Source organism: Vombatus ursinus, unplaced genomic scaffold, assembly GCF_900497805.2.
Source record: "Vombatus ursinus unplaced genomic scaffold, bare-nosed wombat genome assembly UNPS02014810.1, whole genome shotgun sequence".
In the NCBI taxonomy this organism is placed as follows: Eukaryota; Metazoa; Chordata; class Mammalia; order Diprotodontia; family Vombatidae; genus Vombatus; species Vombatus ursinus.
Window position 1 is genome coordinate 48,660,256 of NW_020954588.1, and position 21,499 is coordinate 48,681,754.

At 49.7% G+C, this 21,499-nt stretch overlaps 1 protein-coding gene and 2 non-coding genes across 3 annotated transcripts in view; all 3 read left to right on the top strand.

Annotated features, from left to right (window-relative positions):
- The window catches only part of ESPNL (espin like), a 34,090-nt gene extending 18,706 nt beyond the window's left edge, over nt 1–15,384 (top strand). The window contains exons 7-13 of the mRNA XM_027875793.1: nt 2,306–2,437; nt 3,911–4,008; nt 4,114–4,195; nt 4,268–4,401; nt 10,973–11,052; nt 11,179–11,375; nt 13,801–15,384. Coding sequence (XP_027731594.1) covers nt 2,306–2,437; nt 3,911–4,008; nt 4,114–4,195; nt 4,268–4,401; nt 10,973–11,052; nt 11,179–11,375; nt 13,801–15,384 — 2,307 coding nt within the window. The remainder of the gene's footprint in view (nt 1–2,305; nt 2,438–3,910; nt 4,009–4,113; nt 4,196–4,267; nt 4,402–10,972; nt 11,053–11,178; nt 11,376–13,800) is intronic.
- Nucleotides 15,385–18,094: 2,710 nt separating this feature from the next.
- Nucleotides 18,095–18,168, top strand: TRNAF-GAA. Its single transcript has one exon. It is a non-coding gene; the product is annotated as a tRNA-Phe (tRNA).
- Nucleotides 18,169–18,713: 545 nt separating this feature from the next.
- On the top strand, nt 18,714–18,786 carry TRNAF-GAA. The gene has a single exon. It is a non-coding gene; the product is annotated as a tRNA-Phe (tRNA).
- The last annotated feature ends 2,713 nt before the right edge of the window (nt 18,787–21,499 follow it).

The following is a 21,499-nucleotide window of genomic DNA, read 5'->3' on the forward strand; positions in this document are numbered from 1 at the left end:
CTGCCTGCCTCTCTGTCTGTCTGCCTGTCTGCTTATCTGTCTGTCTGACTGCCTGTCTGTCTGTCTGTCTGCCTGTCTGCTTATCTGTCTGTCTGTCTGCCTGTCTGTCAGACTGAGGACTCAGTTGAGTTCAGAGAGGCGTGTCACTGGGCTGGCTTAGCATCTCTTGAAGGCCACCCTCTTAAGTTATAGAGGGCATTCAATCTGTGTTGCTGGGGAAATACCCACACCAGTGACATGACGGGTGCTCAAAGTGGCAAAATACTAATTCATTCATTCATTTGTCCCTTTATTCATTTGTTCAACCATTCAAGAAGCATTCAAGAGAGTTGAAGCCAAGGTTCTGGGCTTGGAATTAGGAATAACAATAGCAAAATTGACGTTTCTGTAGTGTTGTAAAGTTTGCCAAGTGCTTTCTAAACTTTATCTTATTTGATTCTCACAAAAACCCTAGGAGATGTGTCAAAATGTCCTCATCTTAAAGATAGAGAAGCTGAGGCAGAGAGCAATTATGTGACCTATCCTGGGTCACACAGTAGGGCAGTGATTGAGGCTGGATTTGAACTCAGGTCTTCCTGACTCCAGGCCTGGCACTCTGGCCACTGTGGCGCCCCCTTGCTACCACGTAAGTTCAGATCCTGCCTCTGATAAATACTGGCTGTGTGAACCTGGACAAGTCACTTAACTTTGCTACCCCTCACCTTTGTTACATGCAAAATGAGGGTAAGAATAGCCGTGTCATTTTAAGGCTCAGATGAGATAGTGTAGGCAAAGCCCATCACACGGGACGAGATGAGATCGTGTCTGTGAAAGTGCTGAGCACAGTACCGGCACATAGTAGGTACTCTATAAGTACTTATTCCCTCCCTCCCACTGCAAACTCTGAGGTGCTGGCCAAGCGCTGGCCGGGAGCACTGCTTCCCACCTGCTCTGTGCACCCTCCACGCAGAGGGTACCTGGGCTAGGAGCCCAGCTCTCAGAACCTCACTCTCTCTCACTGGCTCCTGGGAGCCTGCTCCCTTTCTCCTTACCTGGTGCCCCAGTTTCTCATATTCTTCTGGAGTTTGGTGAGGAATAGCCCATAAAACCTTGTCTCACAACCCCCGTCCTACCAGGAAAACTCCTTTCCTTGCCCCGATCCCTTGTCCTGCTGTTTCCATCCGTGGCCAAAACTTTAATGAGAACATTAGAAATAGTTCAAAACAAGTAAGCTTCCTCCTCCTCCTGCTCTTCCTCTTCCTCCTCATCAAAGCTAACATTTATATAGCACCTACTATGGGCCAGGCACCGTGCTAAGGGCTTTACAATTATCTAATTTCATTTTCACAACTCCGGAAGGTAGGTGCTTTTATTATCCCCATTTTACTAATGAGAAAACTGAGGCAAACAGAGCATCAAGTCCTCATGACCCTATGCTGATGATGTGGTCATCTCCCCCACTCCCCAGTGAAGAGCTGGTAAGGATAAATGGCCAAAGATTTCCCTCTAATGGCTAAACCACCACAGAGGTCAGCATCCAGTCTATTTAGGTGACTCAGGAACTCAGAGCTTATGAGTCCTTCCCAGTGAATGATGGTGACCACATCTCTGATTCCCTCTGACCATGGTGTCCCTTTCACATCAGGTACGTGGCTGTGGTGGTGGTGGTGGTAGTGCCCTGCCCAGGCAGCTGCAAAGGATGAATGCCAGGCTTCCTAACAGGGCACCATTTTCTATTCTCAACCTCTATTGAAAGCTCACTTAGGGCCACATCTCCTCCTATGTGGGCACACTCTGCCTAGCATGTCAAGCCCCCAAACTCCCACCCTAATGAAATATTTTTTCAAATTTGTTTTGTTTTCCCACAAGGTATTTTTTATTTTTGGGTGAGGCAATTGGAGTTGTGACGTGCCTAGGGTCACACAGTTAGTGTCAAATGTCTGAGGCCAGATTTGAACTCAGATCCTCCTGACTCCAGGGCCAGTGCTGTATCCACTGTGCCATCTAGCTGCCCCCCACCCCGGACTATTGCAATAACCCCGTAATTGATCTTCGTGGTTCTGGTCCTCCCCATCCCCTCCCCCACCCCCTCCTCCATCCTCCACAGAATTGGCAAAAAAAAAAAATCTTCCTAAAGCACAGATCTGACCACGTTGCTCCCCTGCTCAAAAGTCGTTGATGGCTGCCTATGGCTCTAGGTAAAATCAGAACCACTCAGTTTGGCTCTGCCTGTTTCCAGGCGTCTTTCACTTGACTCCCCTTCATGCTGGGAAGCTTTCCAAGGGTGCAGGGCATAGCTACCAAGTGACTTATTCTTCCCTGGGAGCCCTACACCCCCGTAAATTCTAAGAATCATGGAAGTACCAGAGCTCAAAGAGATGCTGGCATTCATGTAGGTCGGCCCCCTCATCTGACCCAGGAAGAAGCTGCTGTCCAGCCCGGAGAGGGCAGTAGATTGGTAAGGGGCAGCCCCAGGCCTCCTGCCTCTAGGCTGGGCCTCTGGCTTCCCCTCCCTCAGAATCCGGCTCAGGAAAGGGCTTGTAACAGAATCTCAGCTGCCAGGCTTGATTTCAGGGTTTTCATCGAGTGGGGCATGATTTTCTTTGGCCATTGGATTATGTTACCGCCGAGTAGCCCCTGCATAATGTATGCCAAGACCTAGCCAAGGTGCCAATGTCACTGGAAAGAAGAGAAAAAAACAGGCCGGTGAGAAGAGAGGGCCAAACTCTCAGCCGGGCAGAAAAGACCCTTTGGCTGGGCACAGGATACCAGCCTGCCCACGTCTTGGTCAGCCGGCATCCTAAGCTGCCATTTCCCCAGAGTCCAGACAATCACGGCACTCCAATAACCAGATTTCCCACCAGAAGCCTGCAAACTGGTATTTAATGCTCCTAAGATCGGCTGTAATACATAGAGAGCTGTCCTCGGTCAGGACAGCCTGGGTTCAAGCCCTGCTCCTGATGCACAGCCAAGGGTTCTTCCCCCTCCTGTAGGTCTGGGGAAACCTAGGGAGCCCTTCGAGGAATCACGATTTAAATGCATAGGATTGCAAAGGAAATTGATTCTGCCAAAATTAGTAATTAAATATATTTTTAAACAGACATTCACAGCTCCCAGGTTAGAAACCACTGCCCTAAGACACAGGGTTTCTTCCCCTGATCTTTCCCACATGATGAAGTGACAGGTTTGCACGAAATAGCCGAGTGAGGAATAGAGGCCGTGTAGGATCCTGAAGCACCTTCTGAGTGGGCCAAGAAAGGTTAGTGCAGTTTCTATGGGCTTTTCCTGCAAAGCGGGTTTTGTTGTACCTGGATTCTTTGAAAGCCTGGGCAGGGATTAGAGCCCAGATTAGAGCAGTGCATCTTTACCAATGAGCATGTGCCCTTAACAAGATGGCCCCAGTCCATGGCCCTCCAGGGATGGTGGCTTCAGTGCTGAACTTGACCTTGGAATTAGGAAGCGCTTGGAAGCCTCTTCTCACCCTGAGGATGCTGGGCAGGGCTGCAGAGGTCATCAGGCCCAAGACCCTCACTGGGCGCTTACTGTGTGCCCAGCACTGTGCTAGGTTTATGAAGAGTCCCTGCCTTCAGGGCACTCCCATTCTAACGAGGGAGAGGGCCTCACCAGCATTAAGAGGGATGAGCTGAGTCTTGAAGGAAGCAGGAGGTGGAGGTGAGGAGAAAGAGCCTTCCAGGTATGGGGCACAGCCAGGCCAAAGACATGGCATCAGGAGATGGAGGAGCATCCAGGAGGCTGGTGTACTCGGAGGGAGGATATGAAGCCAGGCCTCATTTGGGGCCAGCATTCTTTCTGTGGGGCTTCCTTCTGAGGAATAACAGGGGTTCATCATTTAGTGACAGGGCTGCAGCCCCCACCAATGCAGGTCCTGGGTCCCAGGCGGCTTCTTGGGTCTCACCCACTTCCCTGTGAGGTTCCCTGGGGCCATCCTGGAAGATCTGACCTTTGGTGCTCCCAGGATTGGCAGTTTCTCCCAAGGGAGGCCACCAAGCTCCCTCCTGACAGCTTCGGGTAAGAGATCCAGCGCCCCATCCCACAGCGAGCCAGCCACCTGATACTGGCTTTCAAATATTGATGCCGTGCTAAGCCTGACTCCCTGACCCCCCATCCTCTCAGGAGGAGGCTGGTGCACGGCATAAGGGGCTGGCCAGGTGTGTCCAGGCTGGTGGGCTGGGAGGTCCAGCTTCTCCTCCTCGTGGTGAATTGCTCAGGTCTGGCCCTTTCCCAAGGGGTGGCGGCTGGCGTTCTGACCTTCTGACTGGGAGCCCAGGGATGGTTCTGCTCTCCCCGGGCTCCTGGTCAGGTGGATTCCTGGAAGGCCGGCTTCCTCCACTCCCCTGGGGTCTCTTCCCCATATCCTGCTCCTCCAGATCCCTTTGTGGTGATTCACACTTGGACAGTCCTGTAGGGGGCTGGGGAAGGGCTCATCTTCCCTGGGAAGAATTCTCCTAACTCTGGCTCCTCCAGAGTCCAGGAAGAGCAGAGGGTCAGGTTTCATTGGCTCCTCTCTCCCCTCCTGGAAAGGCAAGATGAGAAGGATGTTGAGACGAGGCACTCTTCCATGAACAGCAGGCATTGAATGACTATTTCGTCCAGTGGAGAGATCATGGGGCTGAAGTTAGGACACGCTTGGGTTTAAATTCTGGCTGTGTGACCCAGGGTAAGTCACCTATCCTCTATCATCCTCAGTTTCCTCATCTGTGAAATGGGCAGCAGCCAGTCCATATTCAGAGTCAGAGGTTCAAAGGTGGGTTTTGTGTGACATTGAGCAAGTCACTTTATCTGAATTTCAGTTTCCTCATCTGTAAAATGATGACATTAGACTGAGGGACTTCTATGGTCCCTTCCAGCTCTCAAGCCCAATGATCCCAAGTCCAGCCGTGGGACCGTCACTGGATAGTAGAAGTAACGAAAGCTGCTGGAGGCCAGTGATAACTGAAAGGTTGATGCTTTGGGAGGCTTGGGCTCTGTCCCTTCTCTGCTGGCTCCTGATCAGCTATTACACCAGAAAAGGGGTGCGTTGATGCATTCAGGCCATACCACTCACTGCTCTGGGCTCTTTACAGCAAGTTTGATCTTGTAGCAGAATCTTCCATTGAATAAGGGATGATGAGCCCAGGAGTGCAGAGACTTAGAGCCAGGGAATTCATGGAGAGCTTAGTGTTGAAAGGGGGCCCCTTGGGGAAGGGGGAGGCTAGGGCTGGGGAGGGGTCCCAGGTGGGCCTGCGACCAGCTCCCCAAAGCAAATCGGGTCCTGGCTCCATACATGGAGACCTGCCCTGTGCATGGTCATTGCTCTTAGGTTTGTCGATGAGTGATAATTATGAGGATATCTGGCATCTGGGTTTCCAGTGAAGTTGTAACTAGGATGGGGCAATGGGGGCTGCGTCTCAGAATGCTGTTGGGGGCATGCTTCCTCTCCAAAGAGGTCATTCATCCAGGGAAAGGGAAGAGAGGCTCCATCTCCTCAGTGGATCAGCCCTAAGGAGTGGGTGAGGACAGAGTCCCCCATGCTGTTCTAGTCCCAGTGGGGTCCAAGAGCAACTCTGAGGAAGGCAATTGGAAAATATTAGTCTTGGAAGTGGCCCCCCACTGAAGAGCCCCTGGCCATCTGGGCACAGGGCTGGGGCTACTCTTGGAATGGAGCAGTGCTCCATTCAACACAGGAAACTCCTGGATGAGGGGCCCCTTCCAGGGCCTCTCAGGACTTTCAGCTGTAGGAAAAGGGGCATTTCAGGATTCTGGGCCCTCTAGGGTAAGAGGCCAAGTGGGTCAGGGGCAGGAGATGTATTTCTCTGGACTGTGAGCAGTCCAGTCCCAGAACAAGCCAAGGGCTGAGGAATGATTGCCCCCCACCCCGCCCTGCCCCCAGCCCCCTGGCCCTCCTCCCAATCCCTGAATGAGTTTGTCTTGGTCATCAGAATTCCCACGCATGGCTCTGGTAACCAGTGGAAGCTCCAGAGTCTCTTTCCTGAGGTTCTTTGGAGTTAAATTTCAGGGTCCCTGGGCATGCAATCCACTTTGGGGACCGCACCCTCCAGGGCAAGCTCTCAGTTTCGATCACTCCTCAGATACGGAATCATCTCCATTGCTTCTGGATATCTGAACCGTGCTACTGACTCACAAAATGTTTGGCAACAGCCACCTAACTACGAAGACGGTGCTGGTTCAGAAATAGGGCATATCTCTAAAATGAAAAAGCAGCAGAGCTAGATAGCCAAGAGGGGCACCAGAGTCAGGGCTTGGACCTATGATGGCGGTGACAGGGACAAACGGACACATTGCCGAGTCACGAGCCAGCCAAAGCTGGGAAAGGGGCGTGTTTGTGCTCAGGGGGTTGGGCCCTGGAGTCCTGAGAATGCCATTCTTCCCCCTTCTCTCTTACCAGGGGAGCCCAGAGGCAAGGTGGTCAGAAGTCAGTGGGAACATGAGTCCCCAGTGTTTTGAAGGAGCCAGATGTTGGGGGAAAGTGCAGCCTATATCTGGGCTAACGTGATTTATAACAATCTTCACAGTGGTATCACACTCAAGCAAAAGCATCCATGAGGGCACTTGCATGATGCAAATTGACCTGTAAAAGCCACATACTACCATTATCTCTGTTCTATTGAATGTTTATTTTGTGACAGATTTCCGAATGACATTTGAATCTAGTTCAGCCACGCAGAAGTGTTGAGGGCTGTGTGTTTAATGCCTCTGATCTATACAATGGAAAGAGTTGAATGACCCCCAAGGGCCAAATCTACGGTTCTGTGAAGTGTTTATTCTGGGTGTGGATTGGAATGGCGCCCCAGGTGGCCGAGACACATGAGTATGTGTGTGCCATAGGGCGTAGACCTGAAAGGTCAGATAGAACCACCCAGTCGTTTTACAGAGGAGGAAATGGAGACCCAGAGAAATTCATGAACTGGGTCAAGGTCACACCCTGAGTTGCTAAAGGTGGGATTCGAAGCTGGGGCTTCTGATTCTAACTTTCAGGGTTCTTTCTGCTCCACTATTTCAGAGTCCCTTCTATCTCAGGGGAATGAGGTCCATCACTGGATAAAATTACCAGGCCCAAATGGGAATTGAAGATAGGAACTCTACTTGAGACATTAAGGATCAAGACAGCCTGGTAGAGTACAAAGAAAGCTGTATCTGGAGTAAGAGGACCTGGGTTCTAATCCTACCCTGGCTGCTTGTTACTTGTGTGACCAAGTCATTCCAACCTCATGGGCCTTAGGTTCCTTAACTGTAAATTAAGGAGGTTAGTTGAGATGACCTTGAAGGGCCCCCTTAGCTCTGAATCTATGTCATCTTAGGACTGGAAGGCGGGACCAGCTCAGGAGAGCGCCCAGAGGTTTGTGTGCCCAGGAAAGAATAGTTCCAAGATACTTTTGTGAGTGGAAGCCCAGGGGATCGTTACTGTTCCAGACTTTAGTGGGGAATTTGACCTAAATTCAAGGGTAAGCCTTGAAGAATCAGAAAGAAAAGTTCTTGCTTCTTCAGTAACCAGAAGAACTAAAAGAGAAAGGTCAGGGCTCCAGTTTATGGTCTTTGCAGGAGGAAATTTAGATGCTTGGGATGGGACAGCTGAAAGTTATCAGCTGGGGAAGGTTGGAGGCTGAAAGAATGACTCTGCTTCATCGCACCCACTTTTCTTGATCTGTGGCGGGTTCTCTGCTTCAGTCTTCACTTCCACTGCGAGGTAGGCTGGGGGCAAAGCACCTGAGTGGAAAGACTTGAGCTCATTCTACTCAAGTGTGAATGGTTGAAGTCAGACCCCAGTGGGAACGCAAACTTTGGCTATTATGAAGTGAAAATGAAAATGAACCTGCCTGATTGTAATTTACTTAACAGCCACAGCCTCTGCCCTGGGGCTTTGCTCCGTTGTGGTTTCTGCACTCTCACTTAATGGAGCAGCAAGCATTCAGTGGAGGGCTCCAGCTTATGCAGAATGGTGACGTGGTCCAGGTTTGTTTTTTAGGGCTCCAGGCATCCCCTTTACCCCAAATGCAAGATGGACCCTCGCTGGTCACCAGGTGTCCAGCCACCTCACCTTTCTTTCCCTGCCCATTTCCAAAAGCTGATCTCAAGAAAGATCTGATCTTAATCGTTTCCACCCTAGCGTGAATGAGTTCACTGCTTCTGTGTTGCCTCTGAGGCCAACGTAGGGAACAGGGAAGCATTGGTGTTGCAGGGGACCACAGATTTATGGCTGGACAGGGCTGTCCATTTTCTAAATGAGGAAACTGAGGGAGGATAGATGACTCGCCAATAGTGACACAGGTAGCAAGTAGGTGTGGGTTTGAACCCAGGACTTCAGAATTTAGATGCAGAGAGCTTTCCAAGGCACCCCATCACCTCGGGGCCCAGGAGCAGGGGCTGAGGGAGGGAGCCCTGACACTGGCTGATGACCCTTTACTGGCCTGAAATGATGCAGGAAATCAGCTCAGAGAGTAACGTCTGGTGTGGAAAAAAACTGATGTTTATCCTGCACTTTGAAGTTTGCAAAGCCCATTTACAAACACCTAACTCTATGAGGTTACAGATGAAGAAATCAAGCTTCAAGGAGTTTAAATTACTTGCTCATCGCTACACGGCAATTGAGATCTAAGGTGGAATTTAGACAGATGTGTTCCTGAATCTAGATCCGGCCCTTTATCTACACCGCATATGCTTCTGATTAACTGGCAAATTTCTGGCACTGCCATCTCAGGGGCCTTTCTTTTCCACTGTTCTCAAGCATCCGCCTTCCTCCTTCCTCAGGCTCAGGCGGATGAGGCAGCTCTGTAGCGAATGCAACATAAAGCTTTCCCTGGGTTACGGGCTGTTTCCCCTCAGACTTCACTCAGGCTCTTTCTTATTCCTCTCTTTAGTATTCAGGTATTATAGTTGTGTGTGTGTGTGTGTGTGTGTGTGTGTGTGTGTGTGTGTGTGTGTGTGTGTGTACGTTAAATCCTGTGCTATGACTCAACGGTCTTAAAAGTAAGACACCCTCCTAGCCACCCCGAGCTCCGACCTCTGCAAAGGGTGGTTGGTGGTGTCTTCTCTTGTCTCTTCGTTAGGACTGAGCTAACTCTATGATCTGGCAGCACTCGGCTTGTATTGTATCATGGTCGTCACTCTTCCCATGTCCGTGGTGGCAGTCACTGTGTATGTTGGTTCCTAGCTCTGCTCACTTCGCTCTGAACCAGGTCTTGTTAGGTCTGTCTGTGCTTTTCTGCTTTCGTCATGCTCCTCATTTCTTACAGAAAATATTCTGTTACATTCAGGCACCACAATTTGTTTCACCATTGTCCAGTCCATGGGAATCTACTTTGTTTTCAGTTCTTTGTCACTATAAGAAGTGTTACTAAAAATATTTTGGCATATTGGGAATATTTTGGTATAGAGATTATTTTGGTATGTAGAGAGCTTTTGTTTTTGTCAATGACCTTGGGGGACATGAGTCACTAGCAGTGGGACCTCTGGGCCAAAGTGATGGAAATTTTGCACTTTCCTGGCATCATTCCCAACTGATTTCATAAACTGTTGGACCGATTAATTCACAGCTCAACCACCAATGCATTAGCATACTTGTCTGTAAGCTGTGGGGTAGATATCCATCTTCATTGGTAGGAGGTTCCTAGACTGATGAAATCACAGGTTTCAGCAAGAAAATGTTCTGCATTTATTCATCTGTGTCCATGTTGTTTTCCCATGTGGAATGTAAGCTCCTTCAGTGCAATTCAATTCAATTTAGTTCAATTTAATTCTTGCCTATGCTTTACTAGAATCCAGGACAAGTCAGTTACCTCCCCAGGGCCAGGGTTTCCTCATTTATGGCACCTTCTATATCTGTGAGGTTACAAAACAGGCCCTCATCTCAAGGGCCTGACCCTCTCCTGGTCTGAAGGGTTCAGGGCTTGGGGGGAAGAGTATAGTTCTAGAATATGACATCTGCACAAATAACTGTGGTTCTAGACATTAACAACAACGAGGTCAGGGATAGTTTTTTTTTTTTTAATCTCCATCACAGTGCTTTGTGCAATGGGGATGCTTCATAAATGCTTGTTGAATTGAGTTCAGTATTCTCTGGTGAATACTTGAGCCCTCGCACCCTTCTCTGGGATGCCCATTCCTCTCCTTGTGTCTCCAGAGAGCCTCCCTAGTGGCCACACAACTTAAATGCTTAATCGACACTTATTGACTTGTGTAGTGAACATTTGGCTCTTCAGCCAAATTAAGCCAGTACTTGGCTTAATGACATGCTCCGAGGAGCAACGGAGGACACAGGTTACTGTGCCTGATGGAAACAGATATTGCCTTTTAATTGCTTCTAAATTGACTGCTCTTTTATTTCATTAAGTGCCACCAGGTGCTCCTAGGAGTATAGCTCTGAACCATCATTATCACATGGACTGGAAAGCATCTGTCACCTGAGAGGCTGGAATTGGGGCTACTTTGGGGTCTTCACCAGGGCTTATGGGACTGCTAAAGATGCCAGTGTCCTTTAGAATCTGGAAAAGGGGCCTCAGCTCCCTCTCCTCCAGGATTTCCCTCCCCCTCACTTTCTAAGTTAGTGATGCTGGACTGGGAGGCAGGAAGAGCTGGGTTCTAATCCTGCCTCAGACACTTCCTAGGTATGTAACCCTAGGTACATCACTAAACTTTCTAGGCTTCAGTTTCCTCATCTGTAAAATGAGAGAGTCTATGAAATCACAAGCTCCAAGTCTGTGATCTGAATGCTGCATCTGAATGAAGGCCCTCGATTATTAATTATGCTTTCATTTACAGTGGTTAGCTGTACCAGATGTAAACAAAAGGATGAAATGAAATCCATCAGTGAAGACTGGCTCTCCCTGTCTCTCACAGGCTGGAAGCACAGCGGCCACTCCCAAGCCCAACCCCATTGCTGGCTCTGGTTCCAGGGTCCTTTGCTGAGCTCTGCCAGCCTTCTCCTTCTCCTGTATCCCTCCCCCTCCCCCCAAGACATTCTCACCTTTCACTGTAGAACATCCGAGCATCACCCCTGCCACCCCAGCCTCTGTATCCTGGAGCTGCTCGGAGGTGTCTACACAGGACTCTCAGAGTGTGATAATCCCTAGGGTCCTTAGGATCAGGTGGCTTGACCCAAACCTTTGTGGCTCTCCATTTATTACAATCTGGTTCTCCTCAAGGTTGTCGCGATATACAATGAGCATAAAATCCCCGAGCAAGGGAAGAAAATGGAACCAGACGACGACACCAAGGATGGCCTCGTCTCACTTCCGCTGGATGAACTGAACCCATCAGACATTGATGCTCTGGTGCCCACTGAGGATGAGAATGGCCACCCTATCCCGGAATGGAAACGGCAGGTGATGGTGCGAAAGCTGCAGGCCCGCCTTCAGTCAGAGGAGATGACAGAATGGAAGGTACAGTGTGTGCTGGGAGAGGCTGGTCAGGCATTTATTTAATGCTTACTACGCACCAGGCAAGCCAAATGAGAGGTCATTCCTGCCCTTGAGAGGCTTATGTTCTAATGGAAGAACCCAATAGAGGCTGAGAAGGTGGTGGGGGTGATCAGAAGGACAGCTGGGAGGGTCATGAAGATGAATGGCCTGGCCCCCTCCCCAAAATGGAGACCCCAGGAGGAACTCATTAATGGGAGAAGGGGCTAGTTATGGCAGAGGGATGTTTCAGGATGAGAAAGCTGGAAAGGTGTATTAGTGTCCCAGGGTGGGGAGGTCCCAGATCCTGAGGGGGCTACACAGGGAGAATAAAACTTCAGCTCCTAGAGGGTCCTATTCTCCTGCATAGGGTGGGTGTGGGGAGTGGGGAGGAGGGTGGGTGGACGGAAGGTCTGTGTCGTGCTGGAACAATCAGTGGACTAAGGACATAAAGACAAGACTGGGAAAGGCAAGGCCAGGCTGGCAACAAAAGGCCGGGGCTGGGGATAGGAGCAGAGCAGGTCCCGGGAGGCCCCAGAAATTGGTGGTCAGAGTGGAAGCAAGGGGTCAGAAGATGGGGAGGAGTGCACTGAGCCTGGAGCTCTAGAGGACATCCTGTCTAACAGACCAGCAATGAAGAGACCTTGATGCTGAAGCAGGATCTGCCCCAGCTAGGAAGCCTCTTGAAACTGGAGCCTGAGGCGATCCCCACAGACTAGAAGGGAAACCCTCCAGGGTCTGACCACCACGGCAGGGACAAGTTTTCTGGGGCCTAATAAATAGCAGGGGTGGGCAGTGGGGGATCAGTGACAAGGGGAGACTCCCCGCAGATGGGGTCCTCTTATAATTAGGGCAGTTTTCTTTTTGCCATGGTCATATTAGGAAGGTCTTCTTAAATATATCTAAGTTAGATTTTCTGCTTTAAGCACCAATCCCTGGGCTCTCTGATGGGTGGCAATGAATCAACGTCTTATCGCGCTCTCTCCTACTGTGTAGCCTGGTTATGGAATATATTTGTTACATCAGTTATATATCCCCCTCAATCTTGCTCTTTCTGAAAACTACGAGAGAGTCAAGGTCAGTGTCCCCTCAAAGTCACAGCCCATGAGCCCCCGCCAATGTTTCCTTTACCAAACCAACCATAGGGCACACTTTTTTCAAAGCAGGATGCAGCATTAAACAGCCAAGTAACATAAATCACAAGGAAAATGCCTCTAATACACACAGGGGTAAACTCTCCCACAGATCACCACACCATTGCAGGTGGCGCAGTGGCTAGAGTGTCATGACCTGAGTTCAAACTCAGCCCCAAATGCTTATTCGCTGTGTGACCCTGGGCAAGTTACTGAGTCTCTTTCCTCATATGTTAAGTGGGGATAATAACAGCACCTACCTCCCAGGATTGCTGAGAGGTACAAATGAGATTATAATTGTAAAGTGCTTAGCACAGTGCCTGGCACATAGTAAGTAAACAGTATATAAATGTTAGCTATTGTTATTGTTATTAATATTTCAATTCACAAGAACTTTGAGGGTCTTTGCTTATAGAAGAGATTTCCTCTTTGGAGAGACTTTCTGGTTTATTTGTGAACACATCCAATATCCCTACTAGAGTTATCAACAACGAGGGTTGAAGGAGTTGAGCTTTAGGCAGTAACCGATAACAATGGTCAAGTTGACCATCTGCAAACAGAGCTGGCATTGATCCAGAGCCATCATCCAGACTTTACTTATGTCTGATGTTTGCGGTTGTTGGTACAACCCAATTGGACCAATAGTTTGATCATTGTTTGACAGCCTGTCCTGATGATGACCAAAACAACTGAAGAGAGCTCAAGATGAGCTCATTTAAATGTAGTCATTTAAAAATGGCATTAGAAGTCAACCCAAGGACACTAGAAAATGGGACTTAGAGAAGGACAAGTAGTAAGGCCCTTGAAGCTAGTTGTGGAGAGAATACTTGGCCACTCTCTTTACCCCCAAAAGATAATCTTGGCTCGTCTAAGGTGGAGGGCAAATGTGGAGGGGGGATGGACATAGATCACAAAGAATGGGAAATTGGGAATGGGTGGATTCTGTCCTACTGGAGGGGGTGCCTGTGACCTTGAGAGTACAAAGCCATTGAAATTTTGACTGGAAATCTATCCAGGGGTAGCAAATGCCTGCCCAAGGAACACCCCCTCCCTTATCCTTCCCTGCCCCTAAGAATAATTGTAACACTTCTTTGGTGAAGGACAGGTGCAGCCCATTCCCCCAAACAGAGCAAGGGGTAGGGAGCTGATAGAAACTCTTGAATTCTAAATTAGGGGGAAATTGCCCAGGGGCCCGGAAGATAATTATTAGTCCCTCAGAGATAGAAGTAGGACGGCAAACCCATCCCTACCATCTCTCCCTCTTTCTTCCCTGACAGAACAGCGGAGGTGACTCCATAGAGATGGGGGACTGGAGGTACTCGCAGACCCACAACGCCATCCTGGGTCCCTATGGGGAGCTGCTGACAGAGGATGACCTGGTGTACTTGGAGAAGCAGATCGAGAACCTGCAGATGAGGAAGAAGTGCCAGGAGTATGAGACCGAGCTGGGGCGCCTGGCCGAGGAACTCCAGAGCCTCCTCCCCGCTCCCATCGTCAATATAACCGTCAACAGCCACTTCCTGAGCCGCAATCCAGAAAAGGAAGCGTCTTCTCCTCCAGCCACGGCCGTGGAGGGAAGTCACACGCTGCCGCACTGGTGCAGCCACATGTCGGGGCTGGTGAAGAGCATGTCGGTGCTGCTGAAGAACATGAACGGCCTGGCCAGGCTGAAGGAGACCCCCGCCCCCAAAACCTCATTCGAGGTCAGGGGGGGTGTCGTGGGCCCCTCGGGGAGCGTGGCGGAGAAGGAGATCCTGGAGTGTGGCGTATCGGTGAGAAGCCTCAGGGATAACTTTGAGAAGCAAGTAAATCCAAGGCTGCCCTGTGGAGTGAGGGTCCTCTCAGAGAAGTGTCCAGGGGCCTCGTGGGAAGCCGGTGCTACCATCACATTCCCCAGGGCGCAGAGGAACGCTCAGGCCGGTGAGAGGCAAGTGTCCGGGGACCCTGAAGAGGCCAGTGACTCGGGCATCAGCTGCGAGGAGGCTTCCTCTGATGTGGGCACCTGCTCCATCGCTGTGCCTGATTCCTCCAGCCTGAGGAAAGAGCGGATCGTCATGCTCTTTCTGAGTCACTGGAAGAAGTCAGCCTACACCCCTGCCCTGAAGACGGCAGCCAGGAGGACCCTGGAGTCGTCCAAGGCTGGCCTTCCCCAGGCGCCTGCCGTGGCCGCCCGAATGGAGCCGCTGCCACTTCCTGGAGCGTTTCCCCTTCGCGGGCCCAGCAAGTTCAGCCACCTGCTCCAGCAGAGAAGCGTCATCTCCCACCTGCTGGGCCACTGGAAGGATGTCATCTCTCACGTGCCCCCGCGGCAGATCCGACGGCTGAGCCGCCAGCCGGTCACGTACTCCCCCGAGATGTTCCTGCCCTACGTCAACGGGGCCCCCGTGGACTACCACAGCCTCACCTTGGACCTCTTCATGCTGGGATACTTCCAGATCCTGGAGCAGGACCTGCCCCCCGAAGAGCGTAAGATGAGACACCTGCTCTGCTTCGAGGTCTTCGACCACCTGGGCGGCCACGGCTGGGAGACGGTGCGGAGCTTCCACAGAGCCGTGACGGACGAGATCGAGGCCGGCCGGCGGAGCTGGAAGGATGGCTTCGAAGACATTAAGGCCCGCTTCTTCGGCAGCAGCAGGAAGCCGGTGTGGGAAGTGGAGCCCGTCCGAAAGTCGGGGCTGACCTCCATCAAGCCGCCGCCCGGGGCCTCGGCGCCGGCTGGCCACCTGGAGCCGAAGGGCCGAAGGCCCGGCAGCTGCCCCGAGCTCGGGAGCTTTAATAGCGAAGATATCTGTGGCTACATCGACAGGAGCTTTGCCTTCTGGAAGGAGAGAGAAGCAGAGATTTTCAACTTCGGAGATTGAGGCCAACGGGGTGGCCCGTGCCCCTGCCTGGGCTTCGTGTGTGCATGTTTTGTGTGTGTGTCTCTGTGTGTTTAAAAACCAGCGGATGGAGAAGCAGTCGCCCTCTGCCCTTCCTGTCCCAGTACCCCTTCTCCCATGCCTATTTTTTTTTTTCCATTTCAGGATATGTGGAAGGAGAGCCTAGAGGACACTTGTTGAACATGCCCCCAAATTTGCAAATATATTTGCCCAGTTGGGAAATTGAATATGCACTGTGACCTTTTCTCTGTCCCTCTGGTTTTCATGTGTCGGGGGCAACTTGGGGCACGGAAACTCTCCAGGGATTCAAATCGTTTCCTCTCTAGGCTCAGAGAGTAGCCTGGGTGCTGAGAGGTTACACTCTTGTCCGGAGTCACGCAGCTGGTACACGTCAGAGTCAGGACTCAACCCCTCGTCTTCCTAACTCCCACCATGGCCCCCTATCCGCTATGACACAGCCCCTCTCTCTGGTTCTCACAGAATCACAAAATCTCAGAGTTGAAAAGTCCACAAAGATCCCGTAGCCCACCCACCCATCCCTGGGTAACAATCCCTTCTTCAATCTTTCATTTAGTGGTCTGCTTGAAGACCCCCGGGGGGCGGCAGGGGAGCGGTGTCCCTATATGCCCTGAGGCCCCACTTTGAGGTCACTTGCATGGTCAAATGGTAGAACTTGTACTAAGGAGACCTGAATTTGAATCTTACCACAGACAGTCCCTTTCTGGAAGATCATGGACCAGTCTCCTAATCCCTCATTGCCTCAGTTGCCTAATCAGTAAAATGGGGGCATACTTGTGCGCAGTTTTTGTAAGGAAAGGGCTTTGTAAATTTCAGAGCCCTCTGGAAAGATGAGAGCATTCCAATGAAGACAATGAATGGAAATCCAGCTTTCTTTCTTTCTTTCTTTTTTTGAAATCCAGCTTTCTGCCCAAGCTTAAAGCCTCTTCTGTGCGACACCCCTTAGATTCTTTAAGTCTATCTTCAGGTTTCACCCACCACACCACACCCACTAAGTCAGTGGAGTCAGCAAGCATTTATTAAGCATTTACTGCATGCCAGGCACCTCGAGTTAGCATTAGCAGCCCAGCCTTTTTCTTTCAGTTCTCTCCTTCCATGACTGGCTGTAAATGGGCAAGTTCAGAAGTGGGAAAGGCCTGGAGTTCTGTGTGGGGCATGTTGACTCTGATGCCTGTGGGACAAACAGTCCAAGGTGTCCCAAAGGAATCGGTGATGTGGAACTGTAGCTCAGCAGAGAGCCTAGGGCTGGGTAGATAGATCTGAGAATCATTTGGAAAGAGATGAAGATGGAGCCCTTGGGAACTGGCGAGGTCAGTAGGTGTGAGAACAGAGATAAAAGGAAAGTGGCCTAGAATGGGCCTGGGGGACACCTATGGTGGTGGCAGGACAGTGATGAAGAGTCAATTAAGGAGAATGAGATGGCCCATGAAGACAGATAGGAGCAGACCTGGACAGTCATTGGACATCCCCTTGGTTGGCCATGGTTTAGTGGGAATTCCCTCTGGGTACAGGCTGGACCAGATGCCTACTGAGGTCCCTCTTTATTCTCAAATTCGATGATTCCGGGAGACTGCAGGTCCATTTGAGGACCCGAATCACACGCCAGATCAAGCATTGTCTTGTTCCAACTGAGCGGTGGGCCCGTCACAATGCGTTTTTCTCTCACTGATCTTCCTCACTGCCTGCCTCTCCTCTTCTGCCTCTCTTGGTTTCAAGGCATATTTGCTTTTATGCATTCAATTCAATTGGTGAAGTGGGAAGAGGGCTGACTCATGTCAAAGAGCTGCCTTCAAATACTGCCTCTGAAGCTTATAGCAGTGTGACCTTGAGCAAGTCACTTAACCTCGATGGGCCTCAGTTTCCTATGTAAAATGATGAGCGGTACATATGGCATCTGTGGTCCTTTCTAGGTCTGTGATCCAATGATGTAATTTAGTTCGATTTATTAAGCACGCACTATGCACAGACTGAACATTTGGGGCTGGGGGTGCACAGACCCCAGATGAATCACTCTCAACACTCAAGGAGCTTGCACTCTCTTGGGAGGGGAACGACATGTACGTAGATAAATGAATATAAAATATATACAGAATATGTCAATCACTGAAACTTGGTGAGATGAAAATCCATGAATGAAATGTGGCTCTGGAAGGTGATACCTTATTCAAAAGGAACAATATTGGTAAAAGAATGAGGGAAGGATAAGGGGTGACCTTTTCTATTGAGAAGAAACACTCGTGTTATGGAGATCAAAGAAGAGACCGGGGAAAGGGTTGAGTCATGGTCACCATGTTCAAGTATTTGGCAAGCTGTCATATGGAAGAGGGATGAGCCTTGCTCACTTGGCCCCAGAGGACCAAACCAGGAGTGATGAGGGGAAGCCATGGAGGGGCCAGTTGAGGCTTCATATCATATTAGGAAATCGTCTTAACGTTGAGAGCTATTCCAAAGTGGAACTAGCTGCCTTGAGGGTGGTGAGCTCCCTGTCTCCTGAGCTCTCTAAGCCAAGGGTGAATGTCCACCTGGTGTAGACGCTCTGAAGGGGATGCCAGCTTAGAGACAGGCTGGATTCATTGGCCTGAGTAGCCTTCCCACTGGGAGAATTCTGAGTCTGAGATGCACAAAATGGCAATCATCAGCCTTGTCTTTCTATGCCAGAGGGCTGCCACAAGAAGCCGAAATAGCTCAGTTGGAAGAGCGTTAGATTGAAGATCTTGAAGGTCCCCGGTTCAATTCCGGGTTTCGGCATTTAGGGAACATTTTAGATAGTACAGTGGATAGAGCTCTGAGCTGGGGGGAGGGGAGACCTACATTCAGAGCAGGCACTTGGTAGCTATGCGATCTTGGGAATGCCCTCGATGACTTCCAGCCTCAGTTTTCTTGTCTGTAAAATGAAAGATTCTAACAGCACCTTCTCAAATCACAGAGTCACTGTAAAGCTTAAATGAGAATCTACATGTGTAGATATATGTGTTTGTGTATGTACATATGTACACATATATGTGTGTGTATCTCTCTATCTTCATAAACCCTAAAGTGCTATAGAAACACGAGCTATTATAATTATGAATTGGGGGAGGGAACATATATACTGTACGTAGGAGGCTGCTGTGTAGAGGGAAGGGTCCAGGGGTCTGTAGGACGCAGTAGAAAGGCAGGTAGTAATACATCTTCTTTAGTTTCACGTCCGTTTAATAAAACTCCGTCAGTCTAGTGTTGAATCATCGGATAGTGTCAAAGACTTTGGGGTGACAGCTTTCATTTCCAGGTCTCCTGCAGCTGAGATGCTAGAAGCCGAAATAGCTCAGTTGGGAGAGCGTTAGACTGAAGATCTGGCGGTCCCCGGTTCAATCCCGGGTTTCGGCATTTGGGGGAATATTTTAGGCAGATATAGGTGGTGCAGTGGATTGATCAGGAGGACAGGAGTCAAGCAGACCTGAGTTCAAATCCAGGCTAGGATGCTAAGTAGCTAATTGTGACTTCCATATCCTGGGAAGAGGAGGTGAGAGGGTCATTTGGAATAGATGCCTTTCAGGGGCTCTAAATGCTGCCATTCTATGAGTGGTTGGATGACTGAGCACTTCTCTGAATTCTCCCAGCTTGGCCTCCCTCGTTCACCTTTCCGCACACATATCTGGGTCGTTCCTCTCTTTGGCTTCTCCTCACTGGGGCCCCCACCACTGCAGACCAGGGGAAGGCCTTGTGGTGCTCGTAGTCCCTCCCCCCTCAGATCTAGGTTGGTGGCCAGAGTTGGGAGGAGGGGCAGGGGATAAGAACTTGATGTTGAATGGTGAGAAGATAATCTGGATTCTTCTCTACCCGTCTGTAACCTGAAAATGGGGGGCTGATGGTCAGACCATCTGTCTCATTGGAATGTTGTTAGCAGCTTGTGGTACAGTGGAGAGAAGGCTAGATTTAGAGGGAGAAGTTCTGGGTTCCAAACTCACTTTTTTCCCTTGCTAGTTGTGTGACCCTGGGCAAGGCACTTGACCTCTATGAAATGAGGGGTTTGAAGTAGATGGCCTCAGAGGCTCCTTCCAGATCCAGATCCAGATCTGTAAAAAAGTGAGAAGAGGGTGAGGACCCATTCACATTAAGGGGGCTTCCAGGTGACTGAGGAAGGCCTGAAAGGAGAGAGAGGAGGAGATTCTTTGCAATGGAGCAAGGTCCAGTGGAAAGAGCCCTGGCTCTGGAGTCAGGGGACGTGGGTTCAAGTCACTCTTCTGATGATTACTAGCTGTGTGATCTTGGGCAAATCTCTTTACTCCACGGGTCCTCAGTTTCCCTCTCTGTAAAATGAGAGCATTAGCTATATGAATTAATCAAGGCTTAGGCTATGAGCCCAGGAGTTTTCATTGAAGTAAGCAAAACCCAGAGAACAATTTATACAAAAACAACATTGTAAAAAGAAGTGACTTGAATATCAAGAAATATTTGTAAAACATCACAAACCTTAAAGCTATAGAAATGTTGGCTAGTAAGCAATAGTGAGGGCAACGAGGTGGCACAGTAGACAGAGCATTGGGCCCAGAGTCAGCGTAATCTGAGTTCAAATCTGGCCTCATATACTTACTAGCTGTGTGACCCTGGGTAAATCACTTAATCCTGTTTGCCTCTTTGTTTCCTCATCTATAAAATGAGCTGGAGAAGGAAGTGGCAAGGTACTCCAGTATCTTTGCCAAGAAAACCCAAATGGGGTCATGAAGAGGTGGACACTGATAATGACTGAACAACAAAAGCGATAGTGAGCATTTACAAAATGCTTTAAGGTTTGCAAAGCGCTTCACAAATATGATCTCATTTGATCCTCACAATGACCCGAGGAAGTAGGTTTTATTGCCTCCATTTTACAAATGAGAAAACTGAGGCAAACAGAAGGTAAATGGTTTGCCCAGGGTCACACAGCTTATAAGTGAGTGAGGCAGAATTTGAACTCAAGTCTTCCTGACTCCTGGTCCTGTGCTTTCTGCACTGTGGGAGTGCACAACAGCCTGTTGAAAGGTTCACTAAGATTGATCAATGTAATGACCAACCACGAATTCCAAAGCTTGTTCATTGGAAATGAAATTGAAAAAGAGGAAAACAAGAAACAAAGATTTAACTCTCTCCTTCCTTGGATGTTAACCCTTTTATGTTCCAGCGTCCATCAGGGAGAGAGCTGTACCACTTCCTATGAGCCACTAGAGGGCACATTGCTACAGTCCATTGGGTTCTCTTATACACATGATGTCATTGAAAACTTCACAAAGACCCTGTGAGAGGTAGGCTCAATTGTTACCTCCATTTAATGATGAGTAGCACGAGGCTCTTATGGAGCACAGTGAAGACACTTGCCTAGGGTCACACAAGTAGGAAGCATGTAAGAAGGATTTGAACTCAGGTCTTCTTGACTCAGAGCTTAGAATGCTCTCCAGTACTGCTCTGTTTCAAGTACCCAAAGACCTTCAGTGTAGCCCATGGCCATAGGAATGAAAAGTCCTCTACCACTTATTCCATGCTGCTTGGGACCACAGAAGACTTTTGGTTGGGCCTCCATAGTCAATGGAAATGACATTTGCTATCATCAGACTGTGTGGACTCCCTTTCTCTATCCCTCATCTAAGACATTCTCTGCCCCCGGGGCCAGAACTCCCCCTCACTGTCAGCCCCACCCACAATCTACTCTAGGCACTGTTAGATGGACAGTGATGAGGGAGGCAGCCAGAGAGAGAATGGCATGACATCACCCCCTTATTCTAAAAGTGATCTGAGGTTCCTCTTCTGTGGATCTTTAGCCTTGAAGACCCCTACCCATACCCCAATCCAGCCATGGCTCTGTCCCTTTTCTACTTCTAAAACTACCTCTTCGTCCCCCTCCCCACCCTGACTCTTGGCTTCATTTGTCCTTTTTCTGTGACTTTAAACACTGTTTCATTGATGTTTACTTTTCTTTGCATCGTCCTTTTCCACTGACTCCCTCCCTGAGCAGACTCTTGATCCTAACCAAGAAGTATAGCTGAGGAAGCAATGCATTCATCAGTCATGTCTGACAGCATATACCCCTTCTGCCCCCAGGGACCTCCACCTCAGCTGGGAGCTG